Here is a 27,811-nt window from a genome sequence, read left to right on the forward strand (position 1 = left end):
CCATAGACCAGGTCTGAATGGCGGCTAATATTACACACTGCTGTATGTAAACCTGTCAGCTGCTGATTTCCAGTATTTACTGGGAGCGTATTCGGATTCCGCTCCAATTAGCTGATATAACACATTGGAGGCCGATATTTTATATCCACATTAATCCAGAGGAAGCGAGAAGCTGCGGAGAATCCATGGTGGGATTATACAGCGGCCTGACTGTATATCAGCTGCTGCGTTATATTACTCCACCCCTGGCCTCTGTATATAGAGGGCACAATACAATGTATCACTAATATATTGTAGCAGAGCAGCCCCATATATCTTCATACATTGTACCCTGCAAATAACTGCGGATTCTTGTGACTCTCAGTCTCCTACTAACTACTCCACCCACTCTTTCTGTTCTTTTTCTAACACTTTCCTAAGGACAGACCTTATTAAGGTGAGAAATGGGGGGGGGGGGGGCAGAGAGATTGTGTATTTTCTTTTTCAGTTTCATAATCTTCTATTATATGATGGGTATTTTGATAACTTACAATATGCAAAGTTCTGCAACTTTTCTATAGACTTTGCTTTTCAATTACTCACCATTTGTAAGACCTCTGCTGTCTGCAAACCTTCATACTGGACGCAGGTACCACTCAATCTACTGATGGTTTTGTCATCAGAGCAGCTAAGAGCCATCAGCCTGGAATTAACAAGAAAGAAAGAAGTTGATGCAGTCTTTTAGTACTGATACATTGTGACAAACCCACAGCTGCAGCATGATCCATAAGTCAGCATGAGATTTCATGTGCTCATTGCACTATATTTGATGCAGATATATTTACTCATAACAAGCAGAGGTCTTGAAAATTGTGAAGATATGAGACACAGAGGGGGAGATTTATTAGAAGTGTCTGAAGTAAAACTGTACTAGTTGCCCATAGAAACCAATCAGAGCTCAGCTTTCATTTCATACCTAGAACAGATCTGCTGATAAATCTCCCCCTAGAGAGTCTATATAGGAGCAGCACTTTATACTATACAGTGATTAAGTTTTATACCCGTTAACCCTCACAGTTTAGTAGATGAACCTGAGCAGAATGCATGTGCATGCTGGTTATACCCCCAATATCCGACCACCGCCATGGTACCTTCAGTTATGATCACAACTCTCATCCTGCACCTCTCACGTCTCCTCTGTCAGGTGCAGCCCAGTCCTGGTGGTCAGTCATCGTGCAGCAGTGAGCCATCTCCACTTGGCAACTCCAACAACACTGACAGCGGAGTAGAGTTTCATGGTGAGGGAGGTCTGGGGGACATCTTTGGCTTGGAGGACACCAGCCCCGTGGTGGACTCTACTGTGTCGTCTGGCAATGCAATGGTTGGCCTGCAGCTCAGGAAACAAGGTGGCACCGCAGTACAGCGACTGGAGCAGCTCAAGAAGGAGAAGCTAAAGACACTGAAGGAATCCTGCTCATTCATTAATTCAGCTCCACCTGCCAGGAACACCAAACTCCCAGCCATCCCTGGAAATGGTAGGTTACACGGGAGATACCTTTTATCATGTCATTAGGCTTCTTACAAGTCATGCTTGATGTTAAGGGGGCTGTCTTTCACACTACTGGGGGGGGGCAGGTCATATGAGGAGACCAGTACTATACATTTTATACTTGGGATGATTTAAGCTATGCCTCTGGTGCCTTGTTAGGAAATTTCTCCTTTACATTGCCTGATATACCATATTCTCCAAGGGATGGAGTGTCTGCGTCTGTCCTGAGACATCCGGAAGGAGGAAATGTCCATAATAGATAAGATGGTTATGTTTTATGAAACATCTGCACAAACCTATGAAATACCATGAATTGACCCAATATTACTTCTGTCTCTTCCAGGCTCCTTACTTGACAATATGGGTGTCCCAGGCAGTGTGAACATAAACCCAAGAATTTCTGACTTATCTTTGAATGACATCACAATGTTAAACCAGCTAAATGACAGGCGAGACAGCGCCACTAGCACCATCAGCTCCGCGTACACGAGTCGGCGATCTTCAGGGATCTCCCCCTATTTTTCCAGCCGCCGTTCCAGTGAAGCTTCACAGTTTTGTGGGAGACAGAACAACGCCAGCTCTGCTGATTCCTATGACCCCATCTCCACTGATGCCTCCAGGAGATCAAGTGATGCCAGCCAACATAATGGATTGCCGACACTTCTGAACCTCACTCCTGCCCAGCAGTATCGACTGAAAGCCAAGTACGCTGCAGCAACAGGGGGTCCACCACCTACACCCCTCCCCAACATGGAGAAGATGAGTTTAAGAAGCAAGATGTCTTTGCTGGATGGCTCAGATTATTCCTTGCCTGCCTTCCGGCAGCAGCCAGGTCCACGAAGATGCAGTGATGGTTTGGGTCATTCCCCAGCATCAATGTTTGCACATCAGGTTCCAGGAAACAACACCAGGCGTGCCAGTGACCCTGTTAGAGCAACTGTAGGATTTGATGGACAACATCTTTCCAGAGTCCAGCGTTTCCACAGCATGAATGGCATGAATACGCTGCATCCGCCACAGGTCATGGACAAGAGGAATATCAGCCTCCAGCAGTACACCCGCTCAGATGGGAACCTTCACCGACACATCTACTCTCCACGGCCACCAAGCATCAGCGAGAACGTCATCCTGGAAGGCATGTCAGCTGATATGGATGTCCCTGGTGGGGAGGATGACCTTGTGTTGCCGGACGATGTCGTCCAGTATATTAACTCTCAGAACAGAGGAGCAGCGGAGCATAAACCTCCTTCTTACATCAGTAATCATCCAAATTTCCAAAATAATATGAAGAACTATCAGCAACCAGCTCAGAACCAGTGTCGGGTCCCTGCTCCCGATTTGCAGAAGAATAACATGCCTGTGCAATGGAATGAAGTCAGCTCCGGTACAGTAGATGTCGCAGCCAATGTGCCAAAGCAGGCGTTCACACAAGGGAATCTGGCGGTCGTGCAGCAGAAGCAAAACTTTAGCCAATATCAAAACTTTAACCATCAGCCATGCCAGGCAAATGCCAATACTCTACCCACAACTCAACAGGAGTTGGCACAGAGGAATTGTAATGGGCAGAGGTTCAATTACAACCAACAAAGGCAAATGCAGATGAGCCTCAATCAAAACACCAACTACAACCAGCAGAGCTTTAACCAGTCTCCACACACACTAAAAGTTCTGAATAATGGCCAGTGTCAGTTATCCCCCTCGTCCAATTTGTTAGAAAGGCCAGGCCATCATATGCACTCCCCTCAGAGTAGCACCATGAGTAATAACCAGCATGTAATTATGAACAGCAGCCGGGAGGTACACCCCACAAACCCCCAGAACTATTCAGGTCATTTCGGTGCCAATCATGAGACCCTTCAATCACCGAATCCCTACCCCAACACACATAATCCCAACCTGTTCAATAATATGGGAATGTCTGGTCAGATCAATAATAGCACATTGATGCAACCAAGGCCACCACCTCATCCACCCAACAGGCCAAGGAGTATACAATCCGGGCATCAGCCCACTTTTATGAGGAGTCCGCACTCGGTAAGTGAGCAAAGTCCATGCCATCAAACAGCAGAGGCTACCCCAAAAAGAACAAGTGAAGAACCTGAGCCAGCCTCCTGTATGAACGCTAAGGACAATGGTTTACTGTATTACTCAGGCCAAATACAGATGTTCGAACAGAACAGCAATTACAATTCTGGAGCAGACTGTACGGCACGGCAGGTCCCCACCATGCCGTCTCCAGGAGTCAATCAGGTCACCAGCACAGTGGACTCTCAGGGTCTGGAACAGCCTCCCGTCATAGACTTTGATGCAATGATGGATGACGGGGACCATTCCAGTCTCATGTCAGGGACCATAAGCCCTGGCCTGCTCCAGAGCCTCTCTCAAAACTCTTCTCGCCTCACAACTCCAAGGAACTCTTTGACTTTTCCTTCTGTCCCATCCGGGATAAGCAATATGGCCATCGGGGATATGAACTCCATGCTCAGCACATTGGCAGAAGAAAATAAATTTCTAAACCTTATGTCCTAACTAGAAGCACAGACTGTGAAGGCTGACAGTGGTGGGGTCTGATGATTCGATGTGACTATGTAAGCAGTGCAGAGACCTTTGTCTCTAGGACAATCCCCAATGCATCAAGACGACGGTACTGCAGGACTGTCATACTTGCCAAGCAAGTAGAGGGAACTGAGATGAGATTTGTATTGAAGAACTAATAGAAGTACAATGCACAGCAGAGAATTACTGTGCCAACGGGCAGGCTCCGGAGACGGCTCCCACAATGAGTCATTATTGCAGCTCCTGGTTTTTCTTCTTCAGCATCTTCTTCCACCAACGTCCACATCCTTTTCCTCATGCAAGACGGATGTGGACTGTAAACTGCCCAAGATAAACTATTTCTTAAGAGTTTCCCAAGTTTCTGGTGTGGAGAGAAGCAGCAAATCTTCAGCAATGACTTGTTCCACACAAACCGCTGCTGTGTAAGCCGTACAGAGCCCCGGTGTGCCGCCAGCGGCTCCCAGCTGCTTATCAATGCATTGACTCTTCATTACGTTGAAGCCATCCAAGCCTCGCCATTGTTTACAACCGCGTGTAAATACTCCGTTTATGGTCTTCGTGCATGGGAGTGTTGCGTGCCGTTCATATGTTGTGCCAATCATTTCACACGTTGTGAAAAGCCATATTGTGTTCTGCAGAATGAGGCAGCGTCTCCATGAATCAGCTCCTCATCCTTACTGTTATGTCATGCTCCAGCCCCTTCCATTATTCAGGCCCCAGCTGGACATGAGCTCACGAGGACGGGAGGTTCGGTCACATTCAACGGGAAATAAAGTAATTTTTGGAAACTTTTTCAGTATAACAAACATGAAACTGTGCACATCGGACATTGAAGTGGGAAAGAGCAGGGAGTGAGTAAAGCACTAAAGATATTAACTGACCTGATAAATAAAGCTCTGACTGTAGTAGGGGCAGTGATCACCCCCTCCTCTTACTGTAGGTACAATGATCCCCCTGAGGCTGGCAATAGTTACAGTAATTGCACACCCACCCAATGATCCCCCCCTTGATCTGACTCTAGGTACAAGTGAAAACCCCCTAGTCTGAGAGTAAGTACAGACACTGACACTTTGTACTGACTGTAGGTACAGTGATTCTTCCCTAGTCTGAGTGTAGGTACATTGGTCACCCCTGCGGCTCACATGAGGTACTGTAATTGAACAGGTACAATGATTTACCCCATATCTGCCCCCTCATGCTGTGAATGTAGGCACAATGATGGTCCCCTGCTTCATCTTTAGGTGCACAGATTGCCCCCCTTCTGACTATTGTACAATCATTACCTCCCATCTCATACACAATTATTATGACTATATAATGCAGGTTTTACCCTTGCTCTGACTTTTCTTTATCCCGTATTGTCAGTCTGTTATTCTGTGCGGTCCATGCAGTATATTAGGCGCTATTGTGAATGTGGGGAGGTGTCCTGTAGGCTGGATGTATAGTGCAATAATTACCCTGGCATTCACCACCCCCTATATCATGCAGAGCGCCCCCTTTAGCCGCTTGTGTATCCTCTAGGTCCCAGCGTCTCTCGTTCAGCACCGGTCACACTGACAGATTCTTGTTTCTGCTTCATCTGAAGTGTTTCTGGATTTCTTCCAAGCTGTAAATATAATGTATAGAGCTCCAGCCGATGAGCGGGACTGATCCAAGAAATTTATATCCTGTGACAAATCTGAGCGTTTTTTACAATTTAAAACTGCCTTGTAAATACACATTTTGTATATTAAACCTGTACTTTTTATAAATGTCTGCATTTTCATTCTGTTCTCTGTATAAAACTGCTCTCTATATAAGGCCTAACCCCAGCACCACATACAACACGGAAGAGGAGGGAGGATACACTGGTAGTAACACTGAAACACTCCAGACACATCATCACAGTAACATGTAGTACTTATATTCCTTGGGGCAGTATTATAGTAGTTATATTCTTGTACATAGGGGGCAGTATTATAGTAGTTATATTCTTGTACATAGGGGGTAGTATTATAGTAGTTATATTCCTGTACATAGGGGGCAGTATTATAGTAGTTATATTCTTGTACATAGGGGGAAGTATTATAGTAGTTATATTCTTGTACATAGGGGGTAGTATTATAGTAGTTATATTCCTGTACATAGGGGGCAGTATTATAGTAGTTATATTCCTGTACATAGGGGGTAGTATTATAGTAGTTATAGTCTTGTACATAGGGGGCAGTATTATAGTAGTTATATTCTTGTACATAGGGGGCAGTATTATAGCAGTTATATTCTTGTATATAGGGGGCAGTATTATAGTAGTTATATTCTTGTACATAGGGGGAAGTATTATAGTAGTAATATTCCTGTACATAGGGGGCAGTATTATAGTAGTTATATTCCTGTACATAGGGGGTAGTATTATAGTAGTTATAGTCTTGTACACAGGGGGCAGTATTATAGTAGTTATATTCTTGTATATAGGGGGCAGTATTATAGCAGTTATATTCTTGTACACAGGGGGCAGTATTATAGTAGTTATATTCCTGTACATAGGGGGGAGTATTATAGTAGTAATATTCCTGTACATAGGGGGCAGTATTATAGTAGTTATATTCTTGTACATAGGGGGCAGTATTATAGTAGTAATATTCTTGTACATATGGGGCAGTATTATAGTAGTAATATTCTTGTACATAGGGGGCAGTATTATAGTAGTTATATTCTTGTACATAGGGGGCAGTATTATAGTAGTTATATTCTTGTACACAGGGGGCAGTATTATAGTAGTTATATTCTTGTACATAGGGGCAGTATTATAGTAGTTATAGTCTTGTATACAGGGGGCAGTATTATAGCAGTTATATTCTTGTACATAGGAGGCAGTATTATAGTAGTTGTATTCTTGTACATAGGGAGATGTATTATAGTAGTTATATTATTGTACATATGGGGCCGTATTATAGTAGTTATATTCTTGTACACAGGGGGCAGTATTATAGTAGTCATATTTTTGTACATAGGGGCAGTATTATAGTAGTTATATTCTTGTACATAGGGAGATGTATTATAGTAGTTATATTCTTATACACAGGGGGCAGTATTATAGTAGTTATATTCTTGTACATAGGGGGCAGTATTATAGCAGTTATATTCTTGTATATAGGGGGCAGTATTATAGTAGTTATATTCTTGTACATAGGGGGAAGTATTGTAGTAATATTCCTGTACATAGGGGGCAGTATTATAGTAGTTATATTCCTGTACATAGGGGGTAGTATTATAGTAGTTATAGTCTTGTACATAGGGGGCAGTATTATAGTAGTTATATTCTTGTATATAGGGGGCAGTATTATAGCAGTTATATTCTTGTACACAGGGGGCAGTATTATAGTAGTTATATTCCTGTACATAGGGGGGAGTATTATAGTAGTAATATTCCTGTACATAGGGGGCAGTATTATAGTAGTTATATTCTTGTACATAGGGGGCAGTATTATAGTAGTAATATTCCTGTACATAGGGGGCAGTATTATAGTAGTAATATTCCTGTACATAGGGGGCAGTATTATAGTAGTTATATTCCTGTACATAGGGGGCAGTATTATAGTAGTTATATTCTTGTACATAGGGGGCAGTATTATAGTAGTTACATTCTTGTACATAGGGGGCAGTATTATAGTAGTTATATTCTTGTACATAGGGGCAGTATTATAGTAGTTATATTCTTGTACATATGGGGCAGTATTATAGTAGTAATATTCTTGTACATAGGGGGCAGTATTATAGTAGTTAAATTCTTGTACATAGGGGGGAGTATTACAGTAGTTATATTCTTGTACATAGGGGGCAGTATTATAGTAGTTATATTCTTGTACACAGGGGGCAGTATTATAGTAGTTATATTCTTGTACATAGGGGCAGTATTATAGTAGTTATAGTCTTGTACACAGGGGGCAGTATTATAGCAGTTATATTCTTGTACATAGGAGGCAGTATTATAGTAGTTGTATTCTTGTACATAGGGAGATGTATTATAGTAGTTATATTATTGTACATATTGGGCCGTATTATAGTAGTTATATTCTTGTACACAGGGGGCAGTATTATAGTAGTTATATTTTTGTACATAGGGGCAGTATTATAGTAGTTATATTCTTGTACATAGGGAGATGTATTATAGTAGTTATATTCTTATACACAGGGGGCAGTATTATAGTAGTTATATTCTTGTACACAGGGGGCAGTATTATAGCAGTTATATTCTTGTACATAGGAGGCAGTATTATAGTAGTTATATTCCTGTACATAGGGGCAGTATTATAGTAGTTATATTCTTGTACATAGGGGCAGTATTATAGTAGTTATATTCTTGTACATAGGGGGCAGTATTATAGTAGTTATATTCTTGTACATAGGGGGCAGTTTTATAGTAGTTATATTCTTGTACATAGGGGCAGTATTATAGTAGTTATAGTCTTGTACATAGGGGGCAGTATTATAGTAGTTATATTCTTGTACATAGGGGACAGTATTATAGCAGTTATATTCTTGTACATAGGAGGCAGTATTATAGTAGTTATATTCTTGTACATATGGGGCAGTATTATAGTAGTTATAGTCTTGTACATAGAGGGCAGTATTATAGTAGTTATATTCCTGTACATAGGGGGCAGTATTATAGTAGTTATATACTTGTACATAGGGGGCAGTATTATAGTAGTTATATTCCTGTACATAGGGGGCAGTATTATAGTAGTTATATTCCTGTACATAGGGGGCAGTATTATAGTACAGGCAGTCCCCGGGTTACATACAAGATAGGGTCTGGAGGTTTGTTCTTAAGTTGAATTTGTATGTAAGTCGAAACTGTATATTTTATAATGGAAGTTCTAGACAATTTTTTTTCTTTTGCCCCAGTGACAATTGGAGTTTTAAAAATTTTTGGTGTAATTGGACCAAGAATTATCAATAAAGCTTCATTACAGACATCTTACAGCTGATCAGTGCAGTCTGGGACTATAGTAAAGCATCCAGAGAGCTTCACCAGAGGTCACAGTGGGCAGAGGGGTCCGTCTGTAACTATGGGTTGTCTGTAAGTCGGGTGTCCTTAAGTAGGGGACCGCCTGTAGTTATATTCTTGTACATAGGGACAGTATTATAGTAGTAATATTATTGTACATATGGGGCAGTATTATAGTAGTTATATTCTTGTACATAGGGACAGTATTATAGTAGTTATATTCTTGTACATATGGGGCAGTATTATAGTAGTTATATTCCTGTACATAGGGGCAGTATTATAGTAGTTATATTCCTGTACATAGGAGGCAGTATTATAGTAGTTATATTCCTGTACATAGGAGGCAGTATTATAGTAGTTATATTCTTGTACATAGGGGCAGTATTATAGTAGTTATAGTCTTGTACAGGGGGCAGTGTTACAGTAATTGCATTTGAAAACAGAAGTTTCCATGCACTATATAAAAAAACCACATATGATGTTTTTCTAAGTATCCAACATGAAAGCAGAATAAACCTTTCCCAGTTGTGGTAAATTAGGATTACCAATAATATTTATATTTGCCAAATGGCAGGATAATGAGAGATTTTTTTTAAAAACATTTTTATTACTGCCAAGTCAAATATAGATGCATTTCATTAGTACAATGTATGAGTCTAACATTGGGGATCTCCTTTCAAGCTTCTCACAATAGATGGTAGGAATGGTGGTCCATTCTTCCAGACAGAACTGGTGGTACTAAGACATTTTTGTAGCTTTTTGCTTGCACTGGCCATTTCAGCTTTGCCATAACTTTTCAATAGTATTGAGATCAGTGCTTTATGATGTCTTATTTTGTTATCCTTCAGCCACTGTGTAACCAGTTTGGCAGTAGCTTTGGGTCATTGTCCATATGGAAGACTCATTTGCACCCAAGCTTTACCCTCTGGGTTGATGTCTTGAGATGCTTTTCAGTATTTGCCACATAATGTTCTTTCCTCATGATCCATCTATTGTATTCAGTGCCCCAGTCCCTCCACAACATGATGTTGCCTCGCATGATGGGCTTCTCGGGGTTTGAAGCTTCTCCCTTTTTTTGTCCAAACAGTTCATTTTTAGTTTATGCCACAGGGCATGCCTCCATTAAGGTCTTTGTTACTGCATTTGCAAACATTGGGGCAAATCTACTTACCCGTCCAAGTTGCGATCCCCGATCGTGCGCCTGATATCCTGCGTGTGTCGCTTCCCCGCTCAGGTCCACTGGAGTCTTCCCGGGCGTATGTAAGTTCTTGTCTTGAGACAATTTAAAAGTTAAATCCCGCGCTTAGTCCGAATGAGTCGGATCGTTCGACGTCACATAACACCCCGCCCCCCAAAAAATCAGATCGTGTGCGACACAAAATCATTTTAAATGTGGCGCAAATTGGAAAATGTTGGGAAACCCCGACGTAAGTGCGGTCAGCGGACCCTAAGTAAATGAGCCCCATAGTTTTTTTGGGGGTAATGCTTCTCCCTGGCAGAGTGACCTTTCTGCTCATGTCTAAAGGAGTCGTTCCACTGTAGAAATAGACATAATGGGGCAGATTTATCAAGCAGTCTGAATGTCAGAATATTTCCAGTTGCCCATGGCAACCAATCACAGCTCAGCTTTCATTTGACCAGTGCTCATGAATATTTTAAAGGGGAGCTGTGATTGGTTGCCATGGGCAATTGGAAATATTCTGGCTTTCAGACACTCGATAAATCTGCCCCAATGGGTTGATCTGCACTTTCTCCACATCTCAGGGACACAGAACCTGTCTGCTTCTTGAGCAGTTTGATGGCTGGACATTCCCATCTTGTTTGTACTTCCATATAATGGTTTGTACAGATGAACTAGGCACCTTCAGGTTTCTGGAAATTGCACCCAAGGATGAACCAGACTAGTGCAAGTCCACAATTATCTTTCTGATATCTTGGCTGATTTCTTTAGACTTTTATGATGTTACAGAAAACAGCAGTGTGCTTCAGGTGTGTCTTAAAATGCATCCACAGCTGTGTCTATCTCAGATGTTGCAAAGACTTAACAAGCCATATGCGCTGTATGTTAACATCGTAAAATCATAAAAATTCCTTAAAAATTCTCTCTCTCATTATCCTGGCATTTAGCATATGTAAATAATTCTGGTAATTCAAATTGACCTAGAAAAGGGAAAGGTTTATTCTCATTTTATGTCCGATAGTAAGAAAAACATCTTTTTATATAGTAATATAGCATGGAAACTTCTGGTTTTAACTGCATATTCTTGGGGCGGTATAACATAGGTAAAGTTGACATTATGGTGGTCTCGGGTGTTGTCTTCAGACATATGAGCAGGGACCGTCAATAAACTCCCTATCTTGTATTTTCTGCCTCTTATTCTTCTATGACATTATTTCAGTATTTATGGGGGGTTGGGGGGGTTGTACTTTGCAGGTAAATCTTGTAATCAACACTAATTTCTTTCACATAAATATTCATGTTCCCATTAACGTTACAATCACATCTGTTTCTTAACATCTGCAATCTGTTTTCCCCACCTCGGTGTCATTTCCAGCCAATTAAGTCAAAGTAACGCAATAAAGTATTATTAGTGATAATGATAATAAAAGATGTCGATTAATTAACTGCTAGAACCGACGGCTGGATCCACTTTGACCATTATCATCCAGACCGCCATTAGTCATTGATTGGAGAAGCATGGATTTACCCATTGATCCTCTGGAGTGGGTACTTGAGTGATGATAAATTGTGAGAGAGTTGTAACAATGTTTCGAATTGTCACGTTGTAACTGTAATGTGATCCTTGTCTCCAGATCATTCCATTATCTATTAGACCACCTGGCTGATGTCCGAGCCTGGCAAAGAAGGGTTAATCTGCACTCCACTGAACATTTTAGGGGTCCAGTTGTGAGCTTTTCCACTCTGTTGGGTCTGGTCCTTAGGAAACACACGATCTGCACAATAAATTGGTTTCCCCTTCTTATATTTTGTTCCACTCACTGATTACCCTCTGTGATAAGACACTCCTTAAAGCGGCGGTGACACGATTTAATCACACACGAGGCGCGCTGCTGTCTGCGCCGCTGCCTGGCATTAATACACATTTATGCAAAGCAGGCGTCGACCTGTCAGCCGCTAATCCATAAAACGATGATAAACGATGTTTATTCTCCATGATGGAATGAAGCCCCCGATCTGACAATAATTGTAATAAAGGGACACATCAGCTCAATAAGTTGATTGAATTAGTGGCGGCTGACATTAAGGCCTGATCATGGCTCCGCTGTCAGGAGCCGGGGGAGGAATCTTAATGACAACTCCGCGCTTCAGCCGAGCACAACGTGGAGCAGGTAGGTAGGTGGTCGTCTGGTGCCTTGTACTCTAGAAAATGAAGGGTTATTCAGAGTTTGAATTGCATGTCTGCTTTCTCCAAAAACAGCGTCGTATTTATCCAATGATGTAAAATGGATTTCCACTGCAATACCATACTCAACCCTTAGACAGGGGTGGCGCTAATTCTACTAGCCTGGATACATATTTCTCTGTCATCCTTGATAGAAGGTCGTCTTCCTGACCACATGGTCACTGGTGAAACAGGAGATTTTCCCTAATAATTCTACATAGAAGTTCATTTCTGATGCCCTTTCATGGCTGTAGTTGTCCACTTCCCCAACTTGGTTTGTTGGTTCAGCGGTTGGGAGGTCCAGAGTGCGGCTGTTCTGACTAGATAATCCTTTCCTATGTGGCGGATTGTTTATTTTCTTCAGTCCTATTGCAACATCCCCCACCGGGGCCAGGCCTTTCTTCAGTGGTTGTAGACAGCCAGGGCCCAAAATACCAGAGTGGCTGGCTTATGCGGCCTTGGGTGCACTATAGTCATGGTGCTTGGTAATGGGACCGAAGGATGGGCCTACTGCCTGGCAAGTCGTGTGTGCAAGAAAAGTAAAGGGAGAGGCTGTTTAGGGAGGTATCTCCCTGGGGCAACCCCTGAGGTGTCTGTAGGATGAATCCCTGAGTGAGTGATGGGGGAGCCCATGATAGAGAAGCGGCCTGATCCAGGGATCACACAGAGGCAACATTGTGCAAATCAACTCACCGTTCTCTATTCGAACTGGAACAGCAGGCAACGGCCAAACATCAACAGCAGCAGGTTCAGCAGAGCCTTAAAGGTGGTAGGAGATAGCTCATCCGCAGGAAGGTTGCTCACAGCCTGGTAGTAGGTTGAGACTGGGCTTGTAGATGGAGCCGAGTGCGGACAGTGGACCTCTGCTCTGGGGCTTAGTTTCCTGTCTTGCTCTAGGTGTCAGGCAGCGGCCTGAGGTACCTCTTTTTCCTGGTAATGTGTCTGGGTGGCAGCTCTGCAGGAGCTGCACACTGGACCTACTTCTCACCCTGCTCCTGGAATGTACTACAGCTTCAAACCATGAGGTCTGACTCTTTGCTCTGACTGACTCTGACCATGTGCTCCCGCCAAGCAGGGGTTTTTAGACTCCCTGGTCAGGTGGCAGCACTCTACAATCAGCTTCCAGCTTGCTTTACAATAGTACAAAGGATATCATTGGTTAACAACATTTCACATGTTAACTCTTGCCTTATCAGGCGGTGGCTACAGCAGCAATTACAAAGTTTACCAGGGCAGTAGCTTCTGAGTGAGTTGTGCAGGCTCACCAGATAGCTCCTGACAAGAGAGGGCGCTATTTGCAATAACCACCTAGCCTATGCATTGGCAGGGGTGTTGCACCATGATGTGCATTTCCACATTGAAGAACTGCTGATATTCACACCCATCCGTGTTCACAGTACGCACACCCGCCAACACGGTACCATCCACTGTGTAGTGGCCAGGTCACGTCACTGCAGCCCATCTCTATCCCAGTATATAGTGCTGCTTCTGGGTATATGCAGTAGCCCTACACCCTACTGCACTGCCACAGTAGCACATGCAATACTAAGAGTGTATCACAGAACCATAAAATGTCAATGACAGGGATCTGTCAACAGTGAGTGAGGAGTCACTCACACTGCTGTGCTCTGTCCACTGAACTGCACCGCTACACTGCTCTGAGTGACCTGCTGTACTATTTAACCAAAAGCTTTTACTCAGAGTAGAGGGGCTGTCAAGCAGATCAATGCAGACAACTAGAATACATGGAGCAGTGTGAGGACACCCCATCACCTGGTGCGACTAACTTACACAAAGGTAAGATTACACATTTCTCCATGGACAATACAAAACACTGGCTTCAGAGAATACAGAGCACAGCAGTGTGAGGACACATCCCCAGTGCACTTGGAGATGCTACAATCCTGAAATATAAATCCATATATCACACTCCTGCTTCTAATAACAACATACACAAAGGTCTGATCACAAATCTCTCCTGGGACAAATACATAACACTGGCTACAGAGAGCACAGCAGTGTGAGGTCTGATTACACATCTCTCCAGGGACAGTACATAACACTGGCTGCAGAGAGCACAGAGCACAGCAGTGTGAGGTATGATTACACATCTCTCCAGGGACAGTACATAACACTGGCTGCAGAGAGCACAGAGCACAGCAGTGTGAGGTCTGATTACACATCTCTCCAGGGGCAATACATAACACTGGCTGCAGAGAGCACAGAGCACAGCAGTGTGAGGTCTGACTACACATCTCTCTAGGGACAATACAGAACACTGGCTGCAGAGAGCACAGCAGTGTGAGGTCTGATTAGACATCTCTCCAGGGACAATACATAACACTGGCTGCAGAGAGCACAGAGCACAGCAGTGTGAGGTCTGATTACACATCTCTCCAGGGACAATACATAACACTGGCTACAGAGAGCACAGAGCACAGCAGTGTTCTCAACAAATTTTCCTACAATGTCTACACAGTTTTAATAGGGTACAGCATTTGTGTATTAGGCGACAATGCTTTCTGTGCATGGGACAGACATCTCAACAAAATGGAAATCAAAATAGATTTAAAAAATGGAATTGGAATTCAGGGACAAGGTGTGACATTCTTCAGGAGCTGCAGCGCTGGTCTGTGGCGCAGAGCCGGGGACATCACACATTGTAATTACACCCTAAATAGACAGATAAACAGCGCCTCAAATGTCAACCCCGCAATGAAAACGCCCCATTCATCAGCTGCAACTCCAGAACATAGAGGGGAAGCAGAGCCCAGTCCTGATACGCATCCAAAAGTCCAAAAATACTCCCAAAACACTTATTATCATAAGATGTGCAAAAGAAAATAACCTATTTACACTAAAAACTCTACAGGGAGAAAGATGACCAAAAACATCACACATTACTAGATGTAGCAGAGCTGTATGCTGACAAATTGAGGGGTTGCAGTCCTATGTAACACCACTGAGATGACTTTCAGAGTACAGATCATGTAGTAGATGTGTCCTGCAGTCCTATGTAACACCACAGATAACACAGTGATATCTCCGAGTACAGATCATGTAGTAGATGTGTCCTGCAGTCCTGTAATATACATCCAAATATCACAGTCCTGCTGCTACTAACAACACATACAGATGTCTAATTACACATCTCCCCAGGGACAATGCATAAGAATGGTCACATCGGCTAATGGTTTTTATTAATATAAGGATCATGTACTGGAGATGGAAGCACAAGCGGTGGTGGCTTCATTACAATGTTTACTATGAGGGTCCCTTGCAGGTAGGGTTACAAATGTTATATGTGGAGTTCCCCTTTGAGCCTAACCCCTCCCCCTTTCCTATTGTTGTAGGTGATCATCCAGGCCTGTGCCGCACTCCTTATTATGGGATTTGCGTAGATAGTTTCTCATTCTGGGAACGTTTCAGCTCCCGGTTCTTGTCTCGCAAGTCCTTGACCTCTCAGGACCCATTCGCAGATGTTCGTTAGTTTGTGGCATCGGGAGGATTGACGCCATTTGGTGCGGAGCCACGTCCTGAATAAATGCTATAAAATCTCATTTGGGGAAATTCACATTTTTGGTATTGGGCCAGTCAGAGGAGCAGGTATGGACGGACTCTCATACAAATCATGGAGTGGACTTTAGAAGGAGGATTTGGATTATTTCTATAGAACAATCCAGATAACATTTCAGGAGTTGTAAACAATGGCGCAATGAGTCGCTTGTTATACTATGTAGCAGATTTATCCCTGATGATGCTGGTTTATAGGCAATACATGGTGAGGAATGACACCTTCAACCCTACCACCAGCAGAGAAGGGGTTACACTGTGCCCATGTGGCACAGCCCATTAGAACTCCGAGTCAGACAAGGAGAACCAAATGTGTGATCTTTTTTATTGAAGGCCTTTTTAACTTTATGTTTTGTAAGTAACTTTTTGAATTTAAGAAGAAAAAACCTGCTGCACTATTGTGTCGTTTCTTCCTTCCATGGGAGAACTAACAGCAGAAAGGTGCAGTTTCACAGTCGGAAGACCGGACCCTTGCATCCGGAACTAGCTGTGAACCGAGAGCTCCGCGAACAGCTGCAGCCCGCGAAACGCTAACCCGGGTAGATAAGCGGGCAATAGGAGTTTACCGCTACTTGTGTGTCCGGAGATATAGTGGGAAAGGCACTGTTTTACTCGGATTGTCCCTTTGATTACTTTGCCACATTCGTTAAGCGAAGTTCAGAAGGACGTAGAAGCGGTGAAAAATATTTATTTAGGGCTGGCACGCCGTCACTATCGGTAAAGTCTTGTCAGGAAAACCCATGGGAAAGCGATAACTGACTGTCTCCCATGAGCCTTTGCCTCTATCTGCCATCTGCTGTGATTTATTCAACAAGGGGGGGTCCTGATTAATCACCAAGGTGGGGCAGCTCTACCCAATCACCGGACCCCTGACCTATCCTCATCTCCAGGATTTATCATATACAACAATGGGGCAGATTTAATTACCCGGTCCTGTCGCGATCCAGCGGCAGGTTCTCCGTCGAGGATCCAGGTCTTCCGAAGATTCACTAAGGTAGTGCGCCCGATGTCCACCAGGTGTCGCTGCTGCGCTGAAATCCGCTGGAGTTCACTATCCTATTCCTGGTTCAGGTAAGTGCGTGTCAAGCAACACATTTTTTAAAAAAAATTCTGCGTTTTTTCCAAATTTGTCGGGTTTTCCGACGCCCAGTCGCATGCATGCCCGATTTCAGTCGCATGCATGCCGGTGCCGATAAGCCACAATCCGATCAAGTGCGCCAAAAACCCAGGGCAGTTTGGCGCAAAACAGTAATTCTCGGGAAACCAGATGAAAAATAGCGATTCAGGCCCTTAGTAAATGACCCCCAATACATCCAGTCTATATAATCAATGACTGCATTTAATGCTGTGATCTGAACCATGTGATTAAACTTCTTGTCAACAGTAGAGAATAAAACCCCTTTCCTTCATGTGCACTCAGTGCACATGTATGACATAGAGGCGCAAGGCATGTACTATAAAGATATGAGACACATAGCATACAGGTATGACATAGAGGAATGCGACGCGTAGTGCAGAATTGTGCATGTATGACATAGAGGTATGAGAATTAGTGGAGAGATATAATAGTGTAGAATTATTATATAGAGGTATGGAGAGGTAGGAGACACACAGTACATAGGTATGACATAGAGACTTAGCGCATTTGCTAAATAAAGTCTTTGTCTTTTGATTATGAGTAACTCTCCTAATTTTTGGATTTCTCTGATTGGTTCCCCCAAATGTGGCTTCATCAGCAGAGAGGAAACCTCATGGAGCTCTCCCGCGGCGGGGCCCTGTTACTATGAGACACCACAACGCCCCATTGTTTGATGTGGTAATGAATTGCTGAAGGTAATGCCCCATTGTTTCCCTCACCCCGCAGTGTCTCCAGTCATCTCAGATTTCCAGGGGTCCCCGATATCAGTAGCACCATGAATAATTCACAGACACCGGAACAATCTGGCCCAGATATATCACTGTCCCCATTTTCTGCACTAAAAAGGATCTTTGGATCTTGCATATGTATTTATGAAGTGTTTACGTCACTTGTGTGTCACTTTGTAAAACACTTTTGAAATCCTTGCACCTAAAGTTAGGGACACGCTGACACTTGGGGGGACAGGACAGGGCAACACTGACACTTTGGGGGACAGGAGTGTGATAAGCTTTGATGATGTGCTTTATCTCCTTATATGTGGGGGGTTTTGGATCGAATTATACCTCTTTTTGATTAGATGATGTCAATCACTTGATGTTAGGGCAATTGTGGGGGGGTCCTGCAGCTGCTTTCACAGGGGCTTTGTATTGATCCCACATATAAATGAAGGTAATCAGCAGGAATCGGGCTCAGGCTGTGATTGTGCTGTAAATAGCTGGAGCCTCCATCAGAGAAGAGAAGCAGGTGCAGATCCTACAGCTGCTGAGAACATCCTCATCTCCTGCCTGCCCGCCGCTCCCAGGATGCGTCCTGCCTGGGACCCAGCAGGAAGATGAGCCGCCAGTAACCTCATCCCGCTGGAGAGCTCCCCGCAACATCCAACACTCCACCAAGAGGCAATCACCGGGAGCATCCATCAGATGAAGTATACGTGTCGGGAGATAGATAGAGGTCTGCACAGCATCAGATATTTGGTGTACAGTAAACAGTGTAATGGCTACTTGCATAATAGACATTTATCCTTGGATGGGGGACGTGCTCTCGGATTATAATCACTCACACATCTATGTGGCATTGGCATGTGAAGGTCTCCACCAAACTCAACCAACTCGAAGATAAGTTATTACAAATCCACACCTCAATGCTAAAGTGACGAAACTGATCACTCCACTGAGGTTATCAGCAACTCAGGTTCAGAGGTTCACAAGTACTTCACACCACCACAAGTATAGATATCGGCCTAACTCATGGTTATAATTAGATTTTCTCATCTCTAGTTTGGCTGCATGGAACATCACTACCACCAAGTGGTGGAAACGGGTGTGCATCTGCGCAATGCTTGTATGTAATGCTATGTAACTCAGGGGGTCATTTATGCTCGGTTATTGGCTGGTAACTCAGATACATATTTAAAGACCAAAGGTATTAAATTAGGCCTGGTCTGCAGCCCTGGGGAGTTTTCTTCTTTCTGCACATTGTATAGAGGGCAGGCTGCTATACAGAGCTACTGATGCAGTAGAGCCAAACGGGCTCCAAACAATCCAACATAGTGGACTCATAGATGGTACCAAAACGTTCATACAAGTAAGAATTATTGCCTTTACCAGAAGCCAGCTGACAGACAGATCCGCTAGCCACAGGAAGAAACTGTTGCCAGCCTGTTACATGCCGCTGTTTGGACTGTTTTCCATTAATGGAATTGTAAGCTTTTACCACATCATTTCAGTGTCTAGAGTGTGCATCCCTGACCTGCTGTTAACATCTAGGGCCTCCCATCTACCAACTGACAAGGATTGACAACCTATATAATCCGGGGGTGCACCAGGGGTACTATCTACCATACTAAGGCCTCCCCCTCCTTTTCTTGCTTCTACCCTGCTGACCCAGACAGGGAAGAACGAGGCCAGGTACAGAAACAATCCACCATGACACCGACAGCAAGGCCACTACCAAACCAGACCATCTGGTCCGAAACACTTGGCTTGCTAGTGGCCTTGTGGCTAGTATCATGGTGGAATATTAAGCTTCTTTCAATTTGATACCAGATAGATATATGATATATAAATGGATAGATAACATATAGGAGATAAATAAATAGATAGTATATGGTTTGATATATATGCAACACTCCTGCCAACGTATAGGCAAGGGGGTAGTTGTGAATAGGGCCCTCTCCCTGTCAGGATCTATCTGGAAAGGCAATATGGGTGAAAGATGTTATCCAATTATGTGGCTGTATTGTAAACTAAAGTGTGATTGGAGAGGTGCTACCACCTGACCAGGGGGAATATAAAACCCCTGTGCAGGGGGAGCTCATGGTCTTTCCTGCTGTCAGAGTAAAGAGAGAGATAGAGTGTGGAGCACACCTTCAGTGCCATCACGGAAACCAATCCCAGGAACTGAGTCAGGAGACTCTAATCCAGAGCTGACGCTTCCACAGTTTGGACACAGCACCATCTAAATTACCCCAGCCTGCATCTACTACCAGGCTGGTGCACTATTCCTGCGGACCACTCTCCATGACCACTCCTGTACCAGAATCTGCTGTTAGACCTTTTAGGCCCGTTGCCTGCTACCTGTTGTACAATAAAGAGTTGATTTGCCTCAATCTGATCTCTGGATACGGCTGTCTTCCACCACGGGCTTCCCCATCCATTACCCAGGAACCTTACAGACACTCAGGGATTGCCCCAGGGAGAAACCAGTACATCAGCCTCTCCCTCCATATTTCTTGCACACACCACCTGCTGGAGACCTGCCAGGCTGTAGGTCAGCCCTCCAGTCCATTATACCAAACACCGTGCCCTAGGCCGCAATCACCAGCCACTCCGGTATTCTGGGCCCAGTCTGCCTCCAGGCCCCAAGAAAAGGCTAGGCCCCGGTGGGGGATGTTACATATAGATATGAGATAGATGATAGATAGGACTCTATGGGTATACTATAAAATGGGTATACTATAAAAGTACGCAAGAAAGAAAGTTTTAATCCCCTCAACTATTTACATGGCACTGCTCTGGACCATCCAGATAGATATAAAATAGACAAAAATCCAACAAAGGGTTAATGACAGGCAGCATCCAAGTTGTATGATTTCTTGGGATTTCAGAGACCTCATTAATCACTTGATGCCTCCAAGAAACTTAAGACAGAAAAAAAATCGGATAGTTTTGGAATTCTTCATGGAACATTGAATAGAACCGGCATCAGTTCAAAGCCAGAGTAGAAAGCGGAGTGCAGGGCGTTACTGAATCCTCTCTGTCGGGTGTCAGCAAAATGGTGGAATCAGCAGAGGTTTGTATTCACAGAAGGTGCACAGTAATAACAACTGCACCTATATGAAGAACACCTGGACCATAAAGAAGAATCCAAACCTAAACAAACAACCGCCACAAGTCGACCAGATATACCAACATCATGTCACCCCTGACACCATGTACAACATTACCTCTCCTGCACTGATCCTGAGTTACAGCCTGTAGATCTTTTATTTTATATAAAAGTGAAAAACATAACAAGCCATCATTTCTGGAAATATTTAGAACAGAATAATATAAATGGAAAGACAATCTCCTGGCCTAGCCAAACACATGACACAGTCAGCATAAAAAGTCACTCTGTATGAAGCCTGTCCCACCACCCTCATCTTTATTTTCCCCTACCAAAATAAAGTGATAAATATAATACACTTTTCTCCCCCTACCCACCTATACTTTTCCCAAAGTATCCCTTATCCCTATTATAAAATGCAAATAATAATTAACAACACAAATTCAAATAACAATACAAAGTCAAAATGCACTTGCAAGTCCTACATCACTGTATACTCCCAACACAAAACAAAAATCTGCAGTGCAGCACCAGCCCATCACCAGGAGGGGAGTTTCCTCCAGATGGTCCTAATCTCCCACATTCCCAGACCCCACCCACGAATCGCCTCCAGCGGTTCTGTCAAAATGCATAGACTGCCCAGATATCAGCATCAGGAACAGGTAAGTTTTAATCAGGTTCACCCTGATTAACCCTATTACTGGTCTACTTTTTAAGCCATTGTCCCAGTTATGCATTGGGTTATCCCCCTGGCCAAATTTGATCCCGAGTACTTTGGCAGCGTCTTGGGGCCCTGGAAAAGTGTCCAGCACACCAAAGCCTGGACCTCCCTCTCCCAGCCAGAGACTCTAACACTTATCCCGGTTGATCTTGAACCCATAAGCCTCTGAGAAGCGGTCAACCTCCAACATCACCAATTGTCCTCACGTGGACACAAAACAGTGACATCATTGGCAAACGGAACGCTACCACTCTAAAAGTGGCTTCTGGTGCCACCTGGTCCATCCCTCTCTGCCCCTGAATACAAAACCTTCAGCAAACCCACCCAGCAAGTCCCCCCCCCCCCCCCCCGGGACCCGTCCTGCCTTGTTCCACTTCCTCCTGGACACAGAGCACAGCACTAAATGTACTGCGGCCTGTAACAGAGCAGTGCTGGGCCCCCAAAAGGAGTCTGGGCACATACTGCAGCAGCTGACTAAAAAGCACCTTTGACGACACTTTTCTGTTTGTACTGAGAAGCGCTATGGGATGCCAGTTCTCAATACATGATTGGTCCTTACCCAACCAAGATGACCAGGGCAGACCTCCTCATTGGCTTCGTCAGAGTGCACGAGGAAAGAAACTCTTTAAATACCTCAGTCAAGAGAGCATGCATCACAGAAGATGGTCCGGAACCTGTGGATTTTTTAAGGGAAAGCACCTCAATACACAGGCTAACTTCCGCTTTCCTGCTTATCTCAAAGCATCAAGAGAGGGGTCTACTACTGGCTCAGGAACAGCCAACATCACATCCCACATCAGGAATAGAAAAGCTGAAATCACATCCCAATTTAGATCCTTCCTGCCCAAAAGGTGTGAGTAGAAAGAACTGACGACCTCCAAGATCCCTGATCTGAACTTTTTCAGGGATTCCGTACTATCAAACAGTCCTGTGACAACGTTACCACTCACTAACATCTTTCTGTAAGAGTCAGGCGTGCAGTATTTCCAGTAATCCCTCTCAAAAACCATGCATGTCTATCATACTAACAGCTCTTAAGCAAAAACTTAACTCCTCGCGACTACCACCAATCATGCTCGAGTTTCCTCCTCATGAGGTGCCTGTCCAGGAAGAATCTCGCCACCCTTTTCTTTCTCCTACCACTCTGAGTTACTGCTACAAAGGCCCAGCAATGGTACCTGGTTTCTGGAGAGAAAAATTGAGCTTTCAATAGCCTCATGCCATCTGGGGGGTGTCAATAACATTCAGAGAAAACAAAATTAGACAGTGGTGAGAGTAGTCCACGGGAACAACAGACACTGCTGAAGAAATTACTTCCCCCTTTAAATAAAACCTGTCTATTCTAGACTCGCCAACTCCCTCCTCACTGGATACCTAAAAGCATACTATGAACTGTCGTCCGGATTCTGTAAATACTAAAGAAGCCCTAGGCCCTAAGGCGCAAGCCATACTCGCCCCATACCCCACCACATCATCTCCCATGGCGGAAGCACACCTCACATGGTGCACCAGGCCCCCCTCTCTCCTACCACTTAGATCCTGTGGGCCTCACCTCGGGCCACCAACACCCCATGGCCTACCCAATCTTCACCCTTCTTCCAGTGCCCACCTGCCAACTCACTGGAATAGCCCCTGGTACTCCAGAAGGCACGGCTCTGGCCCAAGCCCCGCTCGCAAGGCCCCCTCTACCAGCTCCTCAGGGGGACAGACTCCCCACGGGGCGGAAACATTAACTCTCTACTCTCCTTCCTACCCACCAAGGAGGATTTGCTTCTCAGATCCTGGTTGAATGTCGTAAAGAATTTGCTAGTCTGCGTTCTGATGTTACTTTCCTGACAACTAGAGTAGATGACCTGGATCAGGCACAATCTTTAACTAACCGGGGTCTAGAGGCCATGCAAGATACCCTTCAACACCACCAAATGCAACTACCGGCGGTGCAACAACACATGGACAACATTAAAAATAGAAGCAGGCGCAACAATTTGTGCATAAAAGGCCTGCCAGAATCCATATAACCTGCATCACCATTCTCCTCTGTAATGGAAATCGTCGATGGAGTCCTCGGACGACCCCCACTACTCATATAGAAATAGACAGCCCACCGGGCTCTCTGCCCCCTGACCCCAATGCACAGAACTTAAGAGATGTAGTGTACCGAATGCACTTCTATTCTCTCAAGGAACAAATCTTAGAACAGCTAAGGGACCAAAGGCAAATCCAGTACCAGAAAACCCAGATCAAGATACTGCCACCCTGGCACAAAGAGCTGCTGTCCGACCGCTGCTGGACTTAGAGAGCATAACCTCCCCTATAGATGAACTTCACGTCCGCTTCAGTAGGGGGAGGACTTCACCACTTCCACAGACACACAACCCAGATCCCAAGACTAACCATGCCCTGAGACATAAACAGACCCTTTCCAGCCCAATTCTCTGGTACCTCCAAGCGGCAAAGTTAAAGGTTAAGCTCCTATTAGAAATAGCCTAAGGAGGAATCTTGCAGGTGTGCCATAGTATGAGTATGGCAACAAATGCGGCCGCATGCTCACTTAAGCCCTTAAAAGCATAGCACAGCCTTCATCCACAAATATTAAATCCACCCAGAATAAAGTGGTACACACCACTCCACCTTTCTCTCCTGCTACACCTCACTCTACAACCTTCCGGCTGCACCCCAAGAGCCGACCCCGGGTCTCCCCTCTCCACCTCCATGTCACCCCCCCCCCCCAGGCAAACTCCATCATTGATTTGGAGGACCCATTCACTCCATCAGAGTTTGCTAAGGTGGTCAAGAACCTACCCGGAGCCAAAATCCCAGGTCCAGACGGATTTACAGGCAAATTCTTTAAACACTTCTTATAGGAACTGAACCCAGTACTAATAAAGGCCTTTAACACAGTCACCCCTGACTCTCCCTTCCCGGTGCAATCCACATCTGCTCATGTTGTTTTCATCCCCAAACCCGGTAAAGACCCAAAATTGTGCTCCAACTACCTTCCCATCTCTCTACTTAATGTAGACCTAAAGATTACAGTCTAACAGACTCAACCCATTGTTGCGGACCCTCATCTACATGGACCAGGTGGGATTTGTGCCGGGCAGAGGGCCGAGACAACACCTTAAAAACCCTGGACATAATGCATTAAGCCCAGTCACACCAGAAACCTTTGATGATTCTTTCCCTAGATGTTGAAAAGGCTTTCGATAGAATCTCATGGTTCTCTCTCAGTTAGACCCTCTCCAATATAGGCTTAGGCCCAAATTTCACAGCCAGAATCCTTTCCCTTTACCGCAATCCCTCGTCCAGACTTAAAATAAGTGGCAGTCTATTTGATTAGTTCGACATCCACAATGGCACCCGCCAAGGTTGCCCCCTATCCCCACTCCTATAGTACTGGTAATGGAGCACTTCCTGGCGGCGATTCAGACATTAGGAGGTACCAGATTGCAGGGACGGAATACAAATGTTCAGCCTTTGCGGAGGACTTACTGGTCTATATAACAGATCCCCACTGCACCCTTTCCACGCTGATAAATGACCTGGACAAGTTTGGCCGGTGGTTGAACTTAAAGGTCAACATGACCAAATCTGAAGCTCTCAATGTCTCACTCCCTCCCACCGACATGCCTGGCTTGATGTCGGGATATCCTTTCATTTGGCCGCCAGAAGGCATTAAATAACTGGGTATAAGAATCCACAATCCCCACCCACCCAACTTCCGAATGGTTGGCAGAAGTGGCCTCCACGCACAGAATGGAGGAACTCATGTACCCGATTTTCCAATACCAGGCTGCACTGGCAATAGTTTCTATCCTCTACTGAGTACCGAACGCTCCAAAACTAGCGATCATGGAGAGAAGGTGCAGTCTCTTTCAGCTCTCCGGCTACCCCTTCCCCCGTTACCGTCCTCTTCTTAACTCCCCCCCCCAATTCTACACACCCAACCGGTCTTCCCTTTTTCTTTCTCCCCACTGTCAACTTATCTTCCTTGTTTGGCTTTGAATTCATGCCGCCCTAAAAGGCGCTACATTGTTACCATTTCTATGTCAGGCCAATGTTGATGTACCCATGTCTGTTTAACCCCTTATCACCGACACTAGTTTTCAGCTCAATGACCAGACTCAATTTTTCAAATCTGACATGTCTCATGATAATTGATTATAACTCCGGAACACTTTAACATATCCCGATGATTTTGAGCATGTTTTCTTGTGACACATTGTACTTCATGTTAGTTGTAAAATTTAAGTGATAAGTTTTGCGTTTAGTTCTGAAAAAAAGTGAAAATTTGGCAAAAGTTTTTAAAATTTCTTTATTTTCCAAGTTTGAAATGTTCTGCTTTCCAGACAGGAAGTAAAACTACCCAAAAAGCTTGATAATTAACATTTACGGAATGTCTGCTTTATGTTGGGATGATATTTTATGCCTCCTATCATTTTTCACGAAAATTGCCAAAACTCACATTTTGATGGACAACTCAGCTTTCAAGTGACTTCGAAAAGGCCTAAATATATATACTCGAGCATAAGCCTAGTTTTTCAGCACAAAAAAATGTGCTGAAAACCCAAACTCGGCTTATACTCAAGTAACAAAAATATAGGTTTTGTGGTAAAATTAGGGGCCTCGGCTTATACTTGGGTCGGCTTATACTGGAGTATATACGGTAATAGTAAAACCCCATAAATTACCCCACTATAAAAAGTTCACCCCTCAACGTAGGTAAAACAACTTCTATTGGTTCTATTAACCCTTTAAGTGTTTCACATGGGTTAAAACAATATGGACCTGCGATTTAGAAACTTTTGAATTTTTTTGGAAAATACATTAATTTAGGCCAAAACTGACAGTTTCATAATAAATTAAATGATGAAACGCATTGCAACGTTTGATGCCCAATTTCTCCCAAGTGTACTGATACCCCATATGTGGTGGTAAACCTTTGTATGGGCGCACAGCCGAGCATAGGATCAAAGCAGCGCTATTCACAGCAGATTTGTATTGTCACATTGGACAAGCTATAAATTTAAATTTTTTTTGTTAATGCAAACATATGAGGCTTATTATGTAGGGGATGAGATACAATGTATAGATAATTATTTAGGAGGGTCTTAAGCTTATTCATAAGATTTTATTAACTATTTCAAGGGGGACACAAACAAAATCATCAATTTTTATTTTGGATTTTTAGCACTTTTTTTTAATCTTTATTCTCTGGTTCATTACAATTGCGGTGATACCTCATTTATATATCTCTGCTCAATTTTACTGAGCAAAACCAATATTGGAGAAAATCGCATTGTTTTTACCATGGACAACTTTTCAGGGCCATAACTATTGTATTTTTCTGTTGTCAGATCTGGTTGAGGGCTTAATTTTATTTTTATCACTTTTTAGAACATTTTTTTGTGATGGTGTTTGATGAAAGATTGTATATTACAGGAAGTTTTTCGTGCTTTCGTCGTTCACCGACCAGGTTCAATATTGATTAAGATTTATTGTACAGATTACCTTATATACTCGAGTATAAGCCTAGTTTTTCAGCACAAAAAATGTGCTGAAAAACCCAAGCTCGGCTTATACTCGAGTCAAAAAAATAAATATATCTAAACTCACCTTTCAGGCGACCCCTGTATATCTTCTGTGCAGGGTCTGGCAGGCTATATACACTGGGGCAGGGTCTGGCAGGCTATATACACTGGGGCAGGGGCTGGCAGGCTATATACACTGGGGCAGGGGCTGGCAGGCTATATACACTGGGGCAGGGGCTGGCAGGCTATATACACTGGGGCAGGGGCTGGCAGGCTATATACACTGGGGCAGGGGCTGGCTGGCTATATACACTGGGGCAGGGGCTGGCTGGCTATATACACTGGGGCAGGGGCTGGCTGGCTATATACACTGGGGCAGGGTCTGGCAGGTTATATACACTGGGGCAGGGGCTGGCTGGCTATATACACTGGGGCAGGGGCTGGCTGGCTATATACACTGGGGCAGAGCCTGGCTGGCTATATACTGGGGAGGCTGTGACCAATGCATTTCCCACCCTCGGCTTATACTCGAGTCAATAGGT

The 27,811-nt window shown here is 44.1% G+C and overlaps 1 protein-coding gene across 2 annotated transcripts in view; it reads left to right on the top strand.

Annotated features, from left to right (window-relative positions):
- The window catches only part of GLI2 (GLI family zinc finger 2), an 83,382-nt gene extending 77,563 nt beyond the window's left edge, over window positions 1–5,819 (top strand). For both annotated transcript variants that reach the window (XM_072122053.1, XM_072122054.1), the window contains 2 exons: window positions 1,184–1,514; window positions 1,872–5,819. In XM_072122053.1, coding sequence (XP_071978154.1) covers window positions 1,184–1,514; window positions 1,872–4,057 — 2,517 coding nt within the window. In that variant the 3' untranslated portion in view covers window positions 4,058–5,819. The remainder of the gene's footprint in view (window positions 1–1,183; window positions 1,515–1,871) is intronic.
- Window positions 5,820–27,811: the final 21,992 nt, after the last annotated feature.

This window comes from Engystomops pustulosus, chromosome 8, assembly GCF_040894005.1.
Source record: "Engystomops pustulosus chromosome 8, aEngPut4.maternal, whole genome shotgun sequence".
Lineage (NCBI taxonomy): Eukaryota > Metazoa > Chordata > Amphibia > Anura > Leptodactylidae > Engystomops > Engystomops pustulosus.